Source organism: Molothrus ater, chromosome 1 (genome assembly GCF_012460135.2).
Source record: "Molothrus ater isolate BHLD 08-10-18 breed brown headed cowbird chromosome 1, BPBGC_Mater_1.1, whole genome shotgun sequence".
Classification (NCBI taxonomy): domain Eukaryota; kingdom Metazoa; phylum Chordata; class Aves; order Passeriformes; family Icteridae; genus Molothrus; species Molothrus ater.
Window position 1 is genome coordinate 43705312 of NC_050478.2, and position 21809 is coordinate 43727120.

At 38.3% G+C, this 21809-nt stretch overlaps 1 protein-coding gene across 1 annotated transcript in view; it reads right to left on the minus strand.

The window, feature by feature from the left end:
- MRPL3 (mitochondrial ribosomal protein L3) overlaps nt 1-21320 on the minus strand; it is a 28675-nt gene extending 7355 nt beyond the window's left edge. Inside the window, exons 1-9 of the mRNA XM_036398769.2 lie at nt 20893-21320; nt 18941-19119; nt 18023-18114; nt 17144-17242; nt 12993-13092; nt 11055-11115; nt 3507-3615; nt 1732-1809; nt 645-722 (exon numbers count right to left, since the gene is read on the minus strand). Coding sequence (XP_036254662.2) covers nt 645-722; nt 1732-1809; nt 3507-3615; nt 11055-11115; nt 12993-13092; nt 17144-17242; nt 18023-18114; nt 18941-19119; nt 20893-21305 — 1209 coding nt within the window. The 5' untranslated portion in view covers nt 21306-21320. The remainder of the gene's footprint in view (nt 1-644; nt 723-1731; nt 1810-3506; nt 3616-11054; nt 11116-12992; nt 13093-17143; nt 17243-18022; nt 18115-18940; nt 19120-20892) is intronic.
- Nucleotides 21321-21809: the final 489 nt, after the last annotated feature.

A 21809-nucleotide genomic window follows, 5' to 3' on the forward strand; every position in this document is an offset into this window, starting at 1 on the left:
GTGAATTATTTACATCATAAGAACACTTATCAGACTCTTCATTGTTTTAAGATTGTCTACAGAAAACTGAAACAATATCCAAATAATTTGAAATGAATTCTGCAGACTGCCACAGAAAATACCACTGGCACCTTTATACTGATTCCAAAGGGAACTCAGATCTTTATTGTGAACTCCAGCTGTTTCTTTGTGTACCTCAACTGCTTCTTGGAAAAGTAACTGCTACTGGGTATGGGAATGCTTAAATAATCTCTAAAGCAGGACTTGTGTGTCTGTTCATCAATATAACACTTAAATAACATTCTGGAAATCTCACCACCATGTTACAGGCTCATGTTGGCATTCAAAGGGGATGAACACAGCTTACTTACCACAGGGTTCAGCAACTGTGTTGGTGTATCCTAAGATATGTGGGTGCAAATCTAAGAAGAAGCCATTTAGAGTGCCCTACTGAGCTATTCAGTGCTTACTGCCCCTGCTGACCACGCTCTATCACACAACTGATTCCACTGCCCTTTGATTTAACAGTACAAGATTTCTCAGAAGAAATGAAAATTGCATCCTACCACTGTTTTTTCATTTGGAAATTGATTTGTAGAGAGCTTAGGAGTCACTAATACCAGTATTCAAAGTAGCAAACATACCTTCACCAGGCAATTGGTGTGACCTGGAACAGACCCATTTACATAAATAATGTCATGTTTTGTATTGATCCTCCATACCTAGGAGACAGAAAAAAAAAATCAAACATTAAGTCTTGTTTAGAGATTATTCCCAGTTTTACAAGAAGTCTAGCAAAGCCCAGACTGAGTAACTGGCTGTGATACCCTGGGGAAGAAAAATGTTCTGTACAGGCCTAAACTTGCCATAGAATTCACTCACATGCCACTGTGGGTGCAAAGCTTCCTAATGCAAGAGACTGAAACAGTTTTAAAGGGCTGGAGACTGTATTTGGTAAAGCAGCTCTTTGTTCAGTGTAACACCAAGCAAAGCTCCTAGGCCTCTTTTCCCTCTAACAGGAATAAGTTGAAAAAGATGAAAAACATCACAGGTGACAAAGTAAAACAAATGTCCTTGTGAAAATGTTCCTGTTACCATATGTTAATTTCTTAACTCAATCAGGTGCTCAACTGAACACACACACTTTCTGCTACAAAAAATTAGTTATAGTAAACTGAGAACAACAGCAGCACTTTTTGGCAAACTAGAGGTGAAAATGCTTTTTGTGCAAACTGGAGAGGTTGCCTTCAGAGACAGAGTAACTTTAATAGCTCAGGAGCTGCTGCAGCTATGCACAAATCAGAATCAGGACAGAAACTATAACCCCCTTTCTGCACATGAAAGTGAAAGGCCATGACCAAGTCAGAGCTTCAAACAACTCAGATTTGGGTTGGGTGTGAACAATGGAATAGGCATGGAGACATTAACTGAAATCACCAAGATTTGTTTTCCTTCTTCAAAGGCAGAAGTCAAGGGACATAAGGAAAATCACACTGAATGGGGAAGCATCACCTGAAATCCCAGTTCCCAGGGTACCACAAACACAAAAGGATGTTCAGATAAGTTATTTGTAACCCACAAGAGAACAGGAGAACACATTTGCTGCTCTGGTCTTTCCAGCTTGCTTACTTCAAGATGCTGCTGTCTGGACTCTTGCAGAGATGGCAGACAGGACACCATTGCTTGGCAATGCCACTACCTTATACACACACTGGTATAGCCAGAACTCACCTTTAATCCAAAAGATGTCCTGTAGATGTTACCCATTTTACCAGGCATTTTCTTTCCACGATAAACTTTGGCAGCTTGCTAGATAAAAACAAGGCCAAAACCACCATGTTAACTGCAAGAGGTACACCAGAGAAAATATGCTGGTATTTCAAGGCTGAAAATATATAATATCAAAAAAATCTAATCCTGACAAGCATTTTAAATACCTCCTGCCAGAGGTTAGGTTTTATTCTACATGTGTTCTGAAATACTTGACCACAATCACAAGATTTATATATATATATATATATATATATACACACACACCCATAAACACTGTAGTTTCTCTCCTCCCCTAATCTAAAAGTTTTTACACTGATGTCAATCAGATCTTTTTTAATGTGTGTACTCTTGAGAGTGGAATTTTTAATTCCACTCCCCAGTATTCTTTAGTTTCTGTACCCAATTTTGATTGGCTGGGCATAAACTGGACAACAAAGGTGGGGAAAAAAGGCAGGAACAAGTGCAATAATTTTAAATTCTACAATGTTATCAAAGGATTTGTATCCTGCACCTCTCTGTTATACACTAATAATGTTTTTGGAGTATTTCTTAATTCTTGTGGAAATCATGATTTCAGGAAATTAATTGCAATGCAGTTCTAGGGAGAAGATTCTCTACTGAACAGTCCTGGATTACAAAAATCTCTGAGATAGCCAACCACAGATGGGAAAGTACTGTCAAGGCATCGCTTTTCCCCTCTTGCATCCTTTCACCTTGTTTCCTTTCCATCATACCTACTTCCAATACCATTTTTCATTCTATATACTTTGTGAAATTACATGTAGCATTACTGCTTAGGAAATTCTAATTTAAAGAAAAGGAAAGGGGTTATTTTGTAATGATGAATACCATCTGCTAAAATAGTGTTTAGTGTTCAAATATTTACATTCTTCAATGAAAACAAGTGCCAGGTGTAGAATTCTTCTGCCAGCTGAAACTGAGGACTATAAATCAGTAACACATGCTTTTACACTCTCAATTACTCAAGCTTCATTGACTGCTGCCTTTTTGCTTTTACTATTCTCTTGAGCATTATTAATCCTTTTTTAAATTTTAATTTCTCTCAGAAATTTACAGACAGTTCATGTTCGGTACTATAACTCAGTTTATCTTAATTAGTTTGCAAAATATTCCTCTTAGCTCAGTCTAAATATTGTACAGCCTTTATAAGACAAAGCCTAAAATTAACTTGTTCAAAGAGCTTTTATACTAATATTATTTATAGTTTGAAATGTAAAAATATGACTCTGTACTCTGCTTAGAAATGCATGGAAGCTTACACACTTCTGGGAATAATTCCCTACTAAATTATGGGGATCAGATCATGAAGCAGCTACACATGCCAGGCAAGGTGATAAAAGCAACCAGGGTTCCAAAGAAGAGTACAATATCTGCAGGATAACATATCAGGCAAATCCATTCCAATCTATAAATGCTGTGATAAAAGCTTCTTAGAACTCTCTTTGAAGTATTAAGACTGTTTCTCTCACTATATTACAAGATATGCCAATTAGCTCAGTTAAAATATGAGCATTTACCAGCAATACAGAATATTCATAAATTGAGGCCTAAGAGAACAGCACTGCTCCTTATACAGGATTCTGAACTTCCTTTGCTGCTGGGATTCCCTGCTAGCACAGAGTAACTGTGGCAGCTAGCTATTGTACATTTGTTCAGTTTTAAAAGTTCTAAAAACAATGAAGAATGTTTTAATGGGAAATGAGAATCCTCACATTGGTAGATATTGCTCCAGGTCGTCTGTGAGTTTTTGTCTGGCCATGGCTTGCAGGCTGACCTTTAAATCCCCACCTTTTCATGACACCTTGAAATCCTTTACCAATTCTGAAAACAAAAATAATTAAGAAACAAACCTGGGTTAGTCAGACATAAGCTTTCTAGCAATAATCAACAATTCCAGTCAGGCTCATGATTTTTTTACCTTTAACAACAATCAGCTTAGGGAAGAAGACACTTAAACATGGTATAAAAATCTGTACTTTGCACCATAAACATATTTTAGTACAATGCTTAAAGACTGCTTTACAGAATAAGAAGCACTAGAAGAGTCAAACAGGCAAGAAGACTAACATAAAATGCTCTTTGCTGTGATTGTCCTCAATAAAAGTTACCATAATGCATCTCTCACCAAGTGAGCAGCAGAACAACAAACAAAAACCCTGTCAAAATCCCAAATAATACCATATACCACAACTTAAGATCTGGCCTAAGCATCGAGAGAGGGATGAGATGGCTACTTAGAAGGAACATTTCTTTTCCATACAACAAACTCATCTCCTGAGAGCAGCTTTGGGTATAGTGACATGTAATTCCCTTGATCTGTATTCATCCAACAAATAAGCTCTAAAACACAATATCAAATAAAATGTATTTTCAGAGTCCATGTCCTTCATCTTGGAGCCACATGACAGCACTACTGGCTTTGGAATTCTCTATTTACTGCAAGGACAGATTCAATAGGAAAAATCACCACTGCACAAAGGAAAAGCCGAATTAAGTGTGTGTTAAACTGGCATTATCTGTGCCCAAAAGCAGAAGTCTGACCACAGTGTTTATGGCTGCACTGATTATTAAATTTAACCTGAAATTGTCTCAGTTGGTCAGAGCATGGTGCTTCTAATGCCAAGGTTGTGGTTCCATCCCTGTAAGGGCCTTTCACTTAAAGAGTTGGACCCTGTGATCCTTGTAGGTCCCTTCCAACTTTGAATATCCTGTGATTCTATGATTTTGCAAGAGAATCCTTTTCCTCTGATTTACAGAAATACTTTCTCTGCTAATGCACTTCACATTAAAAATAAAAATATATAGGTACTTTACATCTAAAATAAAACTGGGTATGAGCACACTCTATGCAGGAACTGCACTTGGCTGACTCCCTGCTCAGCACTGCCATGAAAAACTAGTGAACACACAAACACAGAAAACACCAACATTAACAAAAAGTAGATTCTTTCCTCTTCTCACTTGATTCAGCTCTCCTCTAACTGCTGTCCTGGTTAGCTTGAACATATCAAACCCCAGTCAAAAACAGCCATAAAGAAAGACTCTCTAAAGCTACAGAATTGTAAGGGAGCATGAGCTGTGCAACCACAGTGTCTGTCTCCTGGTCTTCCCCTTCCCTGCTCAGAACCTATGGGACAATTCCAGTTAAATCTGGCAAAGAAACATGTGTAATTGTTTGAATAAAGAAGTTACTGGTTAGAAGCTCCTGACTATTTTTTGCTCCTTACCTAGAGCTAAGGAAAAGCTAAAACTTAATTAAAGCAGTGATATCTTCCTTTGATCTGCCAGCTGGCTGGTCATGCAAATGGCTGTCACCAGCAAGACAAGTCCTTCCAGGCCAGCAGACAGTGGTGGGACATGAAGATATGAAGAGGGTTGGGGCCATGAGAGGAAGCTGAATGAAGGCACCTGTGGGAGGGAGGACCTGGGTTACCTGGGATCAGGAACACAAGACAGGAATCCAAAGGATGCAAGGCTTTGTAACACCACTTGCTGATAGTATCAGCTTATTTTAAAAGCTTGCAGTAGTAAACAGCAATTGTCATAAAAAACAGTTTGAAAAATACACTTTAAGAGAGGCTCTAAACTTGTGTTTTTCTGTTTTCATATTGCTAGGGAGCAGTAACTATGAAATACATGCAGAAACTAAGCTATAGGAAAACTCATATCTGTTCTGCCAAAATGCTGTTTTTTTTCTTTTAAACTACCTATTACTGGCCATGTTTTCCAAGCAGATTACTTCTGGCATCTTTAGCTGGAAGATGGACTTAGCAAAGTCTCCAAAACCAACTGCAAGTGGGTTGCAGGTGTGCAGTCAACAGAGCGAGCAGATAAATTCTCTCTTTAAATGATGGGGCATGATAAATTCTTTAGCTGCAGAAATGCCCTTGCAATTCAGAGAAAACCACACAACCACAGAAAGCTACCATTTCAAAAGTAAACACTACTGTCAAACTTAGCCAAGAAGAATAAATCTCTGATGTCGTGAAATCACTTCAACATTTCATTCAACTTACTTGGTTTTTAATATGAACAATTTAGAATACTGACAGTTGTGCTTAAAAATTTTTAAAACATAAATACTTCATATATGCAAGAGATGTATTTTTAAATAGAGTTTAGTACATCAAATACTATAAGATAACTTCAAAAAAAGTGATTATATTACAAGATAGAGTTGTTAGTGTTAATTGATTCATGCAATAGAGAATACTCAGTTGCTTCTTGGTCCTTCCAATTACACATGTATTTTCTGTGAACAAAGACTCAGATTTTACAACACCGAAGCCTTAGGAACTTTACAGAAAGTGTGATCAGACTGAAAAACGAGTACTCCAGTAAACCTGAAAGTTCTCCTGCATCTGTTGATCTGGAATATGAAAACAAATCTTCAGTCTCTGAAATATTCTGCTTAAAGTCAAGGAAAGATATTGCAATACTGAAATTAAGAGCATTTTATTCTTTTTAAAAAATTTCTAATTTTAATTTTATACTTTTTTATTTTTGTATTTCATTTTTTTTACTATCTATCAAGGTGTTTTCATCATATTAGTTCAATAATGTTTCAGATTAGTTTCATTTTTGACTTGTAAAAATCACTCCGTTATCTACAAGGACACTTCACCTAACTTAGGACTTCCTGACATTAATTTCCTATTTAATATGACACAGCCAGTCATGACTGAAATAATTTAATAAGAAGCAGTTACAGGTTTTTCATTTTGGAGTTTTTTACTTTAAAAAAGAATAAACAATGTGTAATGTTTTTTGTCACAATGTCAAGAAGACAAACAATTACACTGTGTATATTTCTTATTTGACTCATGTTCCATCTGAAAAGAAGCTGAAAACAGAGTAAGAACAGAATAAGATTATCTAGACTGAATGCAAAGTTTAAAACAAAGTAAGGACCTACTAACATCTGGTTTATAATAAAATTTAGAACTGGTCAACTAGGCAGTTAGTAGCTCAGGCAATATACCTCAAGCATTCTAAAGAACAGTGTTTTTCCAGCCTAAATTGATGTGAATAAGATCTGTTTTCAGACAAGGGGTGGATTTCTCCACTATATGAAAAAAAAACAAAAAAGAGTACATTTTCTCCACGATCCACAATTTATCTGTATTTCTAATGCAAAGACTTTACATTCTTCCAATTGTATGAAATGCAATATGCTTTTGAAACTAATATTTATCTTATATAAACAAGGAAGAGAAGTTAAGATGCATGCTGTTCAAGACATATTATGGAAAATCAGAGAAGAGTTTATACAGTGTATTGTATAAATCTTAAACTTTTATTCTGACAAAAATAATGAATATTATGCAAATTATGTTCTTGTCAATTTTATGAACAGACACCAGGTATCAGCTATTAATATCACTCATTTAACTTCAAATTGTTTAACTGCCCTCTTTGCCCTCCTTAAAAATTACTACAAGTGAACACATTCAGCAAGGATCGCCAATAAAAGAAAAGTAATTATTTAAACTTAACCTAAGCCAGCTGAGATTTTTAAAAAACATTAAGGTCTGTCAAAGCAGGATGTTAATCAGTACTATGTATTAACTTAACAGAATAAATTACTAGAATCCACTCAGAAAGAATTCATTTTGCTACAGTATCTGAAATATGATAACCAAGAACCTACGCCGAAGTAGAATGTTTGACATCCTGCTTACCCTGTTGTGGTATCATGCTAAGGCATCTTCCACCTGTTGTCTTGGTTTGAATCAAGGGCTATACATTAATGTTCTAACAGTAACATTACACACCATATCTGAACACAAAACCCCACATGCATGAGACTTATAAAACTAGATTTGAAATGCAGAATGCCCCTGTTCCTCAACAGATCCAATATAGTGACTTAGTTTACTTGGCTTCACTGAGTGAAGCATTACCTGATTCCCAGAAAGTAATGATAGGGAGCAATGATGATATGAAAAACTAGGACATGCAAGAGTTAAAAGAAAAAATAATCTTTCTGCAGAGTTAAAAATAGAGTTTAATTACAGTTGTTCTGGTCCCACCTGCAGGAAAGCAGGTGTTGAGGTCAACCACCTAATTTTGTACAAACCCTCATTTTCCAGATTTGATACAAGAAAAATGCCAGTACGTAATGAGAGAACTTTCATTTAGAAAGCTATGGGAATTAAGCAACAATTTACTTAGCTAGTAACTCTTCAAATGCAGTTAATTTAAAAGAGCATTATTTCGATGCTGCAGGGGAAAAGCATTCCAACTACTTACTCAGATAACTTTGGGCAAATGGAGCATTCTGATTCAGGCTCAGGTTACACTGTTAATTGAGCAAAACTTAAATAAACCATAAACACTCCAGACTCACCACTTTCCAACAAAACTACTGTTGGCTTTTTCTCGGGAGTGACAACATTTCTGATGTTTCTCATCACCCTCACAGTAAAGAATTTCTTCCTAATATCTAATCCAAAAGTTTGAATATCTAATCTCAGTTTAAAGCCATTTGTCCTGTCACCACATGCTTTTGTAAAAGGTCTTTCTCCATCCTTCTTACAGGCTCCCTTCCGGTACTGGAAGCTGCAATTAGGTCACCCTGAAGCCTTCTCTTCTCCAGGCTGAACAATCCCAATTCCCTTAGCCTTTCCTCATAGGGGGGGTGCTCCATCCCTAGAGGGGACCACAGAGCTGTAAGCAGTACTCAAGGTGGGGTCACAGAGCTGCAGCCTGTGAGAGAGGTGTTTCTGGATTTTGTTGTGCATTTTAGCTCCAAGCTTAGCAGGGCTAAACTTAAGGATTGAGCTTTTAAATTACTGAAAATTAGTACTAAGGAAAATATTTCAGCACTATAGAAGATTGACAGCATGCAGACACACTGCCCTGTCTCCGTGCTCTAAAAGCCACTCATACCATGCTGAACAATTATGAGGTTTGAAACAAAAACCAAGTGCAAACATAAATCTTTAACTGAACCCTCTCATTCCTGTAAAAGTGTTTTTCTTTACAGAGGTATAAATGAATCAAAACACTTCAAAAGACTTTGACAAAAACATTTGCAGGGAAGATTAAAAGAAGACAGTAATAAAAACCCCCTACATTTTGGTAACCAAATGAAGAGGCTAACCCAAGACTTCTGAAATGAAATTTGAAGATTGCTTATACATAAGGAGCATATTATTTTATTTACATTTTGGCAGAAGGAAGCATTCAAAAGGATATCTTGCTCATCTGAACAATTAAAAGTTGGTAAAAGATTAAAAAATCCTTTATATTCCACTATATTATCTCCTCATTGAGGTGATATTTGTTTTCTTTCTTTCCTTTTTAAAGGACTAATTACAATTAATCATGCTATTATCAACAGCACTGCTATTTTTATCCACATGATTTCTAACACTGTACACTCTGGAGTTTCCTCTAATTAAAGCAAAATTACTGTCAAACTCAAAAATGTAAAGTACATATTCATGTAAATATATTTCTAAAAACTTCTACTTGACACCATGTCTAAGGAATTACTGTTTTTCAAGTCCATAGTGATTTGAAACAGAAAGACCCAGGTCCTCCCTCCAAGTCCTTCCCCAGGTTGGATGGGACTTTGCTGCATGAAATTGCATGGAAAAAACCAAAAGAATAGAAGAAAAACTGAAATATAGTAACATAACTTAATTCTTGCCCAGGAGGTAAGGAAACATGATAAACATTCCAAAGCATTCCAAAGAAGTAGAAATCAGAACGTGAGCAAGCTACAGAAAAAGGTTAAACATTTTTGATATAGAAAGACTGGAATGATTAGAGAATCACACTGATGGAAAACCCATTTCACCTTTCACTTTAGTTAAAGAACATTATCTTTACAGAAGGATTACAAGAAATATGCTACCAAATCAGCAGTACAAACACACACCTAATTTCTGAAATGGGATCATACAAATATCTAGAGAAAACATATTAGAAATACTGAGCTGCAATCTAGGATGGATTCATTGAGCAGGACCAAGAACCCAGTCATTTTTAGCTTGCTAGTATTTTCAAACACTAAAAGCAAGATACAAATCAATAACCTGCAGCTGTTTACCAATATTTTCTACACTGCTAAAAAATCCCTTTCCTAGTTCTTGGAAAAGCTCCTGGAAAAGCAAAGCTTTTCTGCATTAACAAAGACGGACACATAATCTCCATTAAATGACTGTATTCCTAACGATCATGTGCTTTGTTTTGCACACAAGCTATGGTCTCTTACAGGATGCTCACTGAATGCAATTTACAAGCAGAATGAATAATATGCCAGACCTAAGTGTATAAGAAAGTCTGACATGGAAAAAATACTAATTCAAATCAATTCCTTAAATTGTTTTTCTTAATAGCGTGCCCTCACAAATGCAGTGAGGTGTAGCTCTATTAGAATTGCATACTCAGCTCTGTTGATATGGTCAGTTTCCCCATATATACAAAATCCTGTGAACAGCATTGGACATTTATAGGTATTACACTCTACGTGTGGGACAGCTGCAGCTGGGTACTATCTCCATTGCAGAGAAAATAAAACATGTAATGGCAAATGTTATCTTTGTATCATGACACTGAAATATACAGACAGGAGCTCTCTTGGTCAGGGGAAATCACAGATGTACAACAAGAGCCAGGACCAGTCTTTGCCACAGAATGTCAGTTTTTCTTTCAAACACCCTCTATTACTTGAGCTCTCATTTGGCATTTACAATGGTCTAAGAGGAAATTATTCCTCCCACACTAAAGTGAAAGATCTTTAGCCACTGCTGGAAAGGACATGAGCTGGAATGCAAGAGAAAACAAACAACAAAAGAATCTGACAGCTCTGTTGTACTGCTAAATGTATTCACTACCTTTTTGCTATCCTTTCAGTCTGCATATCTCTTCCCATCTCTTCACCAAATGAAAATTAAGCAGTCTTTTTGGGAACCAATACCTTTCAGAATGTTTACATACCAAAGATACTGTATTAAAGTATCTCTTTGCCCATGCTAATCATGAACATGTGAGAGACAACACAGGCAGACTTCAGCCTCAATAGCATCAATAGTCTACCAGCCTTGTTCAAAAGCAAGAGGAAGCCTCATCAAGAAACATAACTTGATATTTTTGACCCAATGAGCGAATGGACGTCAACCTCCTGTCACTACTGTTGCAATTGTATTTCAGCTTTTGTGAGCCATGGGTTCAAGCCAAATGAGAGAGAAAAAAAGTCAGCCAGTCTCTTTGAGAGAGATTTAAGACATGATAAATCCTCAGGCACCTACGTTTTTGCAGTAACATCCACAAACTGCCCGGGGCGGAAGTGAGCAGCATACAAAGGAGTACCTGCAGGAGAAGAGGAGAGACCATGTTCAACTTAGTGCTGAAATCCTCAAACCACTGCCCAGTCATTATCCTCCAGGGCAGGTTACAGCCACAGGAAAGGAAACAGAACTTGTTATTTACATCTTTTTTATTCTTCTTCATCAACCTCACTGACTGAAATAGATGCTTTGTGTTTACTGTTTAAGCACACATCTTAGGATATAACCCAATTTCAGATTAGCAGGAAGGGTCAAAGCTTTACTCAGATACATTGCCCTTCATACACTGCCAAAGCCCGAAGTGCCTAATTAGTTTAGACTCGTAATACATATGCTTAGCAAGAAAACAGAATATGCTGCACTTAGAACTACTAGCACTTCACAAGGTGGAGAGTTTTTTAAAAAAAAAATTAAACCAAAAAAACAAATAAACCAAACCCCCATCATTTATTATAAAAAATGGGGTTAAAAAAATAATCCTGCAACACTTCCTGTGTGAAGACACAGTGTTTCCAAACTAAACTCTGTGGCCAAAGTACAGCTTCCTCCACTGGGGAATTGTCTACATGCTGACCTTTAACAGAAACAGTGCTACTGTAGGTCTGTGACATCACTCACCTCACTGTAATTACACTAATTCCTTAAGTACCTGCAATATCAAAATATTAATTTCTGATTTGTTTTGTCTTCAGTGATTTTTTTTTCATCCAAGTGCAAATATTCTTTCATTAGCAGCTTAAAAAAAGCCAACAAAGCAAAACTGATAGCTTAGTTCATTCTAAATGAACTTTAATCTGAAGATTCACATGGCTGCATATTTCAGTTTGCAGTCTGTTATACATCCATTAAAAAAATGAAATTTTAATTGCTTCATGCCTTTTCAATTGCTTCCATGCTTTCTCAAATCTGTATGAATGCAAACTGAAATGATGCAAACCTCTCAAAAGTCTCAAACATAAAAACTTTTATATTATTTCATGTTATATTTACATAATCCACACATTTGGATAAGTGCCAACTGACACAAAATCATGCACATAAAGGATGTTATGTACAAAATACACACACTGCAAAACCAGTTTATCAAAAATTTGCTATTCTGCCTTATCTCAAGCTATTGCTTCCATTTATCAGTCCAGACTTCATGTCAGATTTGATTTTAATCAGTTACTGCAGTCTTAAATAGGTCTTGCAAAAAGCTCCACTAATGGCAACAAAGATGCAAAACAGTAGAATTTCCTACCCTATATAATTCTTCAGAAAATACCTGTAACTGCCAAAAACCACAAAACAAACATAACCTAACTACCTAATAAAACCTCAGAGATGTTAAACTTTCATTTGATCACTAAACTTCCAATACTGATTTTTAGTGAGAATGTTTGTTATAAACATGATTTAGTGTGTTTTACTTTGCAAGCTGTAAAAACAGAAAAAGCAGCCTTCATCCTACTTTTGAATGCAGCAAGAAGAAACAAAACTTCAACTGCTATTTCAGGGTCCTGAGAAATATTACCACAAACTGTGTCCCTCTCATAAGGATAAACAAAGAACTTCCTGGAACTGTATTCATATTTATGCCCAATAAGTGAGTCAAGGTTACAGACATTTACTTCTTAACTCAATGTTCAGAGTAAATTTGGATTGGATTTATTTTCTCATAGGTGGAAACATAGTATCCTGGAAAAGGCAAAAAATCCTACATCCATCAACCAAAAGTAAAACCCATCTTCTGATTTTCCCTATGCAAAAAGTTTGCTTGTGCTTAATGACAAAGAATTCAGCACTTTCTATAAAAAACAACACTGAAATACACATCATAACTTCATTTAGGTCTACAAGTGGCAGATGACTGCTAAATGACTAAGCACATAATACTCAGTAGCTCAAAAAAATTACCTGGCTTAATTATGGCATCATCTGTTACATTAAATGTTGTGACTTTCTGCTTCCGTGGCACTCCAGCTTCTCTAAAAATTTCATGTGCAGACTCTGGTTTCTGCAACAAAAAGGAGCCATAAAAAAAAAAAGTCATCTTAAAATACCCAAGAATCAACCTAGCACAGAAAACTATTACAGACTGTCAACATCACTTGGAGAAACAGATAGATCATACTAAAATTTAATCTTCAGGCTTGCATTTTCTCTCTACATAAAGTTTATTTAAAAATAAATAAATGCCTGCCTTTTATTTTCTGTCAAGTAGTTACCCTACAGCTACCTAATATAAATGAGATATATGAGGATATTGAAAATCTGAAGAGGGAAACTAATAATTTAGAATGTTGATGACAGATGCTACTTTTTTTTTCATGGCTGACAAGGAGTTTTGTAGTAATTTAGAAGTAGTTTCTCTTTTTCAGAGCTTCTGATGACTTAGTTCCACACCAAATGATAAAAGTAATTTATTTAACTAACAAAAGCATAGAAAAAAATTCTTGTCTTGCAGAAACTTCTAGAAATGCTTAAATTTCCACAGAAGACAATTTTGAGTCTCTGGGCAAAAAAAGAAAAATTAGTAACAACGAGTTTATGATCCACACATTTTTAAGATATAGCAAGTACACTCAGTGTCCAATCACTGCTGACCTACTAAAGCAGAGATTTTGCTTTCAGATGAGTCTGACACATTTAAAGTACTTTAAATTATTCTCAGCTGTTTTAAGCAAGACATCTCACAGAACAGCAGATCACTGAGACAAAACCAAGCAACAGAAACAGTGATGCAGGAAAATTGTGGTCACAGGAAAAAAAAGAAAGAGATACAGCTGATTTTCCTTCAAATGATTTCTGGTAGAAAGCAATTTAAGCATCTAACAATACTGTCACACTTGGATAATCTCATCTCTGAGGTCTGCTTCTCAAAACTCCTGTGCAGTTCCCTCTCTCTCAAAAATTATTTTGTGTATTTTAAGAGCAAGTAATGTGGACAATTTAAAAAATATTACTTAGTGTACTTGGCAACAGTTTTGAAAATCTGCATGTTGCCCTTTCTTTCTGAAAGGTGTTAGAACAGAGGAAGTTTTATGAAGAACGAGGAAGCAAGATGATGAGGACCTCTGATTTGGAAAAAAAACCCAGAAATTTTTCAGAAATATCAATCTGTCTTTGAGAGTGAAAAATGTTTCCCAAGAGATTTGTTAACTTGAGGTCACAGTACAAAATACTTCAAATACCTTTAAAAAACCAGAATCAACTACATACAAAATCTCTCCTAAGACCACCAATATTTGAGGGATCAGTGGAGCACCTGTATTATTCTGCAGAACTCTATGTGAGAATGAAAAATAAAGATATGGAATCCCTACTAAGTGCCTGTATATCAATCCTTTATTTCCAGTTATGTAAAACTGCTGCCTTAAGCTACAGCAAAGGGAGCCCTGTGCTCAGTTTGGGTGGCTGGAAAGAGAAACCACAGCTGAAGAAAAGCAAGTTGAAGTCAAAGGGCAAAATTCACTTGTATCTCAAGAGTCCTACTCTAGGCTGTAGCCTTGCACTGTTCTACTGTAACAGCACCTCCTCTTCAAACAGCCATGTCAGAGATATATTTTTACAAACAAAACACTTCAGTCTTTACAAACCCTTCCTAAAAAGCAATATTGAAGAGGGGAACACTGAGTGAATTCTCAGATATTCCTTATTTTTTAAAAAACCAACAATACCTTCCAGTATTATAGTAAATGATCAATACACCCTCACTTATAGCAAGCATATAAAATATTTTTGACAAAAAAAAAAAGTCTGAGCATTGGCAGAACTTACTTTTGAGCATAACTGTGCATTAAAAAATCATGAAAAATCTGTTCACTTACAACAGAGTGACATAAATCAAGCTAAGAAGGAAAAATTAATCTTGCTAAAAATGCAATACCCCTTATCAGTTTTAAAGCAATTTGACACTCCAAAGAAATACAGGAAATTCTTTGTTAGAAAAATTACTGAAGGAACCTTTTGATTGAACTCATTAAAAACTAGTAGATGTGAGGAATCTGAGAAAGAGATTTTCCTATGAGGAATTAACAAAAGAGAAATTGCTTATGCTAATACAAGACAGTATCATTCAGCTTTCTTTTATATCTCACTTCTGACACTTCTGAGAGAAAAGAAACACATAAAAAGGCTGATAAACATAGGACAACAATGATCCAAACTTGCAGCTAAATCACAGAAATACATCACTTCTTAGCACCTCAACAACTAAATCTGCCCAGAATCAGCATGCCAAATTCTTCTTAGGAATTATCTAGTTTATACAATCATGATGTCAAAAAAAAAAAACAGAGCTCAGTATAATAATAATAGTAATAATAGTAATAATAATAATAATGATGATGATGATTCCTTAGGAATTATCTAGTTTATACAATCATGATGTCAAAAAAAAAATACAGAGCTCAGTATAATAGTAATAGTAATAATAGTAATAATAATAATAATGATGATGATGATATACAGTTCAGTCTCACGCCTGGACCTCACCAAAGACTGCTCAAAGAATATTTAATTAATTTCTTTATTAAAATGAGTCTAAGCTTAATCAAATTAATAGAAGCTAACTTGGGAAAAGTTATGCACAAAGTCTTTAACATAACTCACACTACTAAAAAGTCCTTGAGTTGACTTTTTACATAGTTCTGCTTTGAAGAAATTTTCATAGGAGCTGTTTAAAAAGAAGTTTTCTTCATACCTCCTTACTTCTGGCATGATTTTACTCTGATAACATACTGGATTTACTGGTAACATGATCTTAATGAAAAGATCAAGTCTAAGGAGTTTAATAGCAAAATACAACTTGAAAACATTATTCCCATGACTCTTGCATGTCTTAGACCAAAGTAAGAAAAGAAAAAAACACAGCTGTCATTTTTCCAGGAAAATGTCATACCTGGAAAGTAGAAATGGACTGAAGTGACACAATAGACACCTGAAGAGTGCAAGCTGTGCTAGTCAAACATGGCATAAACCAACTGAATAAATGAATGGTACCCTGAAGTATAAGCCTGTTCAAAATCAGCAGAATATACTAAAAAAAGCCAACAGATCTATAAAATGAAAAAAGGTCCTTCTTCTCCTACCTCCACTAAAGCAGAAACAAGTGCACAGAATAATTCTGAGGCCCTGGGATAATCATCTGTTTGAAAAATGGAAATCTATGCTCTCAAAAAGCCATGATCATGAACTGAAATAATCTGCTTAGTAGTCGTGAGCCCTGGGATTTTTTTACTTGCCCAAATCAGACAAATGAGTGTCAGGATATTGCAAGAATTGAAAAATTATATTTTACAGGAATAATACATCACAGAAACATCCTTTGAGGGAATGCTTTGTTCCTGCTTGATCTGTAACTCATCCTGGGGAATGACAGCTCTGCCAGACAACCTCAGCCACTAGAGATACCTGGGAATTCCACATAAAGCAACTGGGATGTCTAAAGAAGTGAGTGGCTTTGATATGGCTGTTGATGAGCTACAATCATGAAGCTATCTTCCTGAAAAGGTAAGTCTTAAAGTTACTTAGCAGCAGAACTATTGGCAAACTAAACAATGTCAACAGACTAGGAAAAAATTAGAACTACAGCTAAAAAGACAGTACAGAAGAGTAAGCCAGAGCACTAAGTTGTAAACAACTGATGGAGCTGAGTAAGTTTACAACAGGCTCCTGAAGTGTATTAGTATATAAGTGAAGTATCTTGCAGTCCTCAGCTCAACTGCATGTCCACAGACATAAAGAAAATACATTTCTCCACTGCTAGTGGTCCTTCAAACCCTTTCACCAGCATGGGACACTGCACATCAAAGCAAATTCCTAAACCCACAGCCTTCCTAGAAAATTAAGAGGTAAAACTTTCAAAAAGTTCCTCTTGCTATTCTCTTAACCAAGAATTTACACTCGCTTTAGGAAACTACAAAGGTGAATGTGACAAAAGATCAATTACAAAGCACGCTTGTGTGCCAAGAAATCTTTCAGAGAAATCTACTTCTGCTACTTTTGTATTGTAATCACAACAGAAACAACTCTTCCAACAGTGACACCCGAAGTGCTTCACTTACAGAAAAAGGAGATACATTTTTGCCTCCAACAAGCAGCTTAGCTGTTTTTCCACCCGACTCTTCCTTTGAAACATATCTTAAAACATGGCAATCTTGGACCTAGAGAAAAGAAAAAGTGTTCATCTGAGCATAAGCAGATGTGTATACATTAAGACAACAAAACACCAAAGTCAGTCCCTGTTTTTGTAACAGAAGATACAGTCTAAAAGTAAGACAGTGTGTTGTGTTTTTACCACTGACATTGCTTTTCCAGTGAACTGAAGGCTTATTTCAGAAAAACAAAATTAGTAGAATGTGAACTAATTTCATAAATGCTCTAGAAATTATAATCACCCTTTTCACACAAGATCTGCAAAATCCCTGTTTTAAGTATTCAAAGCACACAATAAGAGCCCCCATTCTAGACTCCTGCTGCCTTGCCCTGTAAACCTGATGGCCTTCACAGCAGTGGCTCCTCTTGTGGCAGCAGCCAGTCAGCAAAAGGCTTCATCACAAGAGCAGCTGCCAGAGAATATGAAGAAGCAGCTTCAGGGCTACAAGGGCACAGAAACCAAGGTGAAAGTAATCCAAACATGGCCACAGGTAGAAAAAGAAAAGAAGTGAAGTGGGATAGTTAACCCCAGCTTTGTTGCATCACCTAGGTAACACCACTCACAGCTCTGCAGCATTTGAATAGCTGAGGCAGCAGGGCAGAGCACTTCTAAAAAGTATGGATATAAACAGAATGGGCATGGTGTATTATATAGGAGTGAAAGAAATTTTCACTTTCTTTCAGGATTTCCCACCCTGTACAAGTAGTAAGTTTCACTTTTCCTTGAAACAGCTGGTTTACAAACTGAATACAGTATAGGAGATTAAATTCATTATGGTTTATTTCACCTTAAGTAGTGTGACAGCATGTTTTTCTCCTGATTTGGTCCATATCGGCATCATTCCCAGTTTTACTGCAACAACACCAACTCTGATGGAATCTGTAGATCAAACAGAACATGGATGCACCTTCACACTTAATAAATGAAAGAGGTCAAATAATAATCTGCAAAGTCCCATGAATTCTTATCTTTTCTAAGGAGGTGAAGGAAAGAAAACATCACTAAGTCCTTGCAGGTATGCTGGGGTTTTTAACCCCACCAGCAGTAAAGTTCTACCTGTTTCAGTTGTGTTTGATAGAAAATGCAACTACTTTTGGTTTGTTTTTCTTTTCCAAAATACAGGGCCAATGTATTAGAGCTAAACTAACTATTGAAAAGTTTGCTGAAGAGGTTCTTCCCACCCCAATCTCTGCAATGGCAACCTGTCAAGTATGCCACACAAATGATGTGACCCTTTTGAAAGCTCAAAAACTTAATTCTGTATTCTAGTCCATAAGAAATTGTAATCACAGACCAGAAGTGGGATGTATTATATTTCACTTTTTCTTCAGAGCCCAGCAATATTAACAAAAACATTTACAAGTTCATACTCTCCTTTATACTCTAAGGAGACTTTTTTGACACATTCTTAATTTATTATCTTCTTGTTGTACAGCAGTGGGATGGGCCAAGAGCTGAACTAAAAACTATCCTTAAGAACTAAAAGTTTTTTAAAGGTTCTTAACATCTTGTAATATTTTAAATGTGTTTTAGAGAACTAATGTATTACATTTACTTATCTACCAGGAGATTTATTGAGTGATTGATGTGAAAGCCAAAAGGAGAATACCTCACAAGACACAATCCTGATGTTACTGAATTCAACAACACAACAACAGTATTAATTTCAGCATGAACAAGTATTTCAGAAGTGATGCTTTCTCACCTGGTGTCCACTTATTCAGTGGCCATGGCTCATCTTTCAGAGGGCACAGTTTGCTGGCTGTCTGAGCTTTGTACTCCTCTGCAGTTATCTTCTTGAGGAACTCCACATTCTCTTCAGAAAGATGCTCGTGCCACCATGTTGAACTGTTGATGTGTCTGACTACAAAGCCCAGCTGACCCCTTTCCAGAGGTGGGAAAAGGTTTTGAGTGTCTTATCAGTACAAAAAGTGTCTCATAACATGTATGTTACATCTAATTTATAAAACACCTGATTATCTGTCATTTGACTAAGTATTCTGAATTATACCAAAGGAGAGCGAGCAACAACAAACCAACCAACCACTCATTTTAAGATAAAAAACCCCAGCCAGATCCATGAACAAAGAGATTACAGTAGTTACTGTTTACCTTAACTCTAGCAAGACGTTTTAAAACAAACTCTGGTGGCATCCTTCTGTCCAAGATGGGATGTTATGGCATGGATGGGTGGGCTATCAGCTGAGAAAAGACCTGTCTGGATTGTCAGCTGAAGGAGTCACAGCTGATGGTTTGGACTCTACTAGAAGGCCAGTTACAAGCAGAGCTCCCCAAGAGTCTATTCAGGAACTTGTCCTGTTCAATATCTTTTTCAGTGGCCTCTGACAGGGGATGAGTGCACTGTTCTTAAGTTTGAAGGGAGCAGTGGATGATGCCCAGAGGTGTCCCTCTGCCAACCAGAGAACAAGCCAGCAAGGAACCCAGTGAGATCCATAATGCAGAAATGCATAGTCCCATCCACAAGTGGCATGGAATAATTTGTGAGAAAGCTACCGACAAGGCTGAGGCAGGCCATGTCACAAGGCGCACACCAGGAGAGTGAGAGAAGTGCTACAAGCTGAAGAGGGGTTTCGGATTTGACCTAAGTAAAAAAAAAATGTTCAGCCTGAAGACAATCTAACACTGGCACTGGGGTCTAGAGGGACTGTGCAGTTTCAGTCCTTAGAGGCTTTCAAGACCCACAACTACAAAGCCCTGAGCAACGCGGTCTGACCTCAGGGCTGGTCACACTGTGAGAAAGAACTGAGACCTCAGCTTAGAACTTGGCTCCTCAGCTCCCTTCCAGCCCCAACAACTCTGTGATTCTACAAACACTGCTGAACAGCTCAGTGTCCTGCCATAAATGTTATGAGGGCTGAAAAAGGCTTGATTGCTCCCTAATCCTCTGCAACGTCAACAAAGGAGTATTTAATAGTACAGGCAGTGCATGCACGTGGCCAGCGGGCCAAGGTGACCCCAAACACGGCAGGTCAAGTCGCTCACTATGCTCCAAAGACACTTTGGACGCGAACACGCCTGTCCTGCCGTAACTCCCTCGCAGGCTGGGGCTACTTCTAAGGCTGGAATGCCCCAGCAGTAACCCTGGCACCCCGAACAAAGCTTCCAGGGCTGCCAGTAGCTGCACACAGAGGCCTCTCTCTCCAAAGGGCGGCGCCCAGGGGCGGGAGAGGCCCCGGGCCGAGCGAAAAGGGCGACTCAGGTGCCCCTCACCTTCCAGCACCTGAAGGGAACTTACAGGAAGGACGAGGCAAAGCTACTTACAAGAGCCTGTAGTGACAGGACAAGGGGGAGTGGGTTCAAACTAAAAGATAGTAGGCTTAGATTAGATATTAGGAATAAATTCTTTGCTGTGAGCGTGAAGCTGCCCAGAGAAGCTGTGGATGCTTGGCAGCGTTCAAGGCCAAGCTGGATGCAGCTCTGAGCAACCTGGTCTAGCAGAAGGCGTCCCTTCCCCCAGCAGGGGGGTGGAACTAGATTATCTTCAAGGTCCCCCTCCAACCCAGGCCATTCTACCATTCTACGACCTCGGGGCTGCGACCGGGGCCGAGCCACGCTCCGCTCCCCGCTGTTCCTGCCGCTTCTTCTTTCCCTCCCGTCCCCCGCAGCAGCCTCTTCCCCTCCCAGCCGTAGCGCTACCTGTGTCCGGGAGCGGGAGCCGGCGCCGCCGCCGCCCAAAGGCGCCCGCCGAGCCGGGCCAGCCGCCCCCAGCCCGCCATGCCGCCACCCCGGCGGAGCCGCCGCCGCCTTCCGGCCCCGCCGCGTCCGCCGCTGCAAACCTTCCGTGCTGCCCCGGACACAGAGTTCCGCCCCGCGGGCGGCGAGCTCAAGAGTGACAAAAAACCTCCCGAATCACCCCAAAATCGTGGGCGTGGGCTGCAGCACCCGTGGCTGATGGAGCTACTCTGACTCGGGAGGGTATATCTCACCCGAGGGCGAGGACGTGCAGAAATAGCCACGGGTCCCTTTCCCCCGCAGCCCTTCCATCCCTGCCATGGCTTCTCTGCCTGCATTGCAGGCGCCAGGCAGTAAAATCCTGGGATTTCAGACATACACGCGTGTCTAAAACGGGAAAATGGCAGCGGCTGGTGGGGTTTATCGCTGGCAAGCACCCCTTAGGCACACCGGGTTGCGGGACAATGGGGTCAAAACCTTCCTGCAGGTGTTGAGCAGGTGCCCTCAGGGTGCGGTGGTGTCAGGGAAGAAGCGACTCTGCTGTGTCAAACTTCCTCGGGATGCGGGGCTTAACCACGTCAGGGCTTTGCTTCCATGGAAATGAGCGACAGGGCGAGAGGAAAAGGTCTCAAGTTGTGCCAGAGACAGTTTAGATCGGATATTGGGGAAATTTCTTCTTGGAAAGAGTGGTTAAGCATTGGAACAGGCTGCCCGGGGAAAGTGGGATCACCATCCCTAGAGTGTTCACAAAACCACGTAGATGTGGCACTTAAGGGTTAAGGATGGGGTGATGTGATGGCCCTGGCAATGCTGGGATAAGGGGTGGAATCGATGATCTTAGAGGCCTTTCCCACCCTGAACGATCCCATCCCTCTGTGACT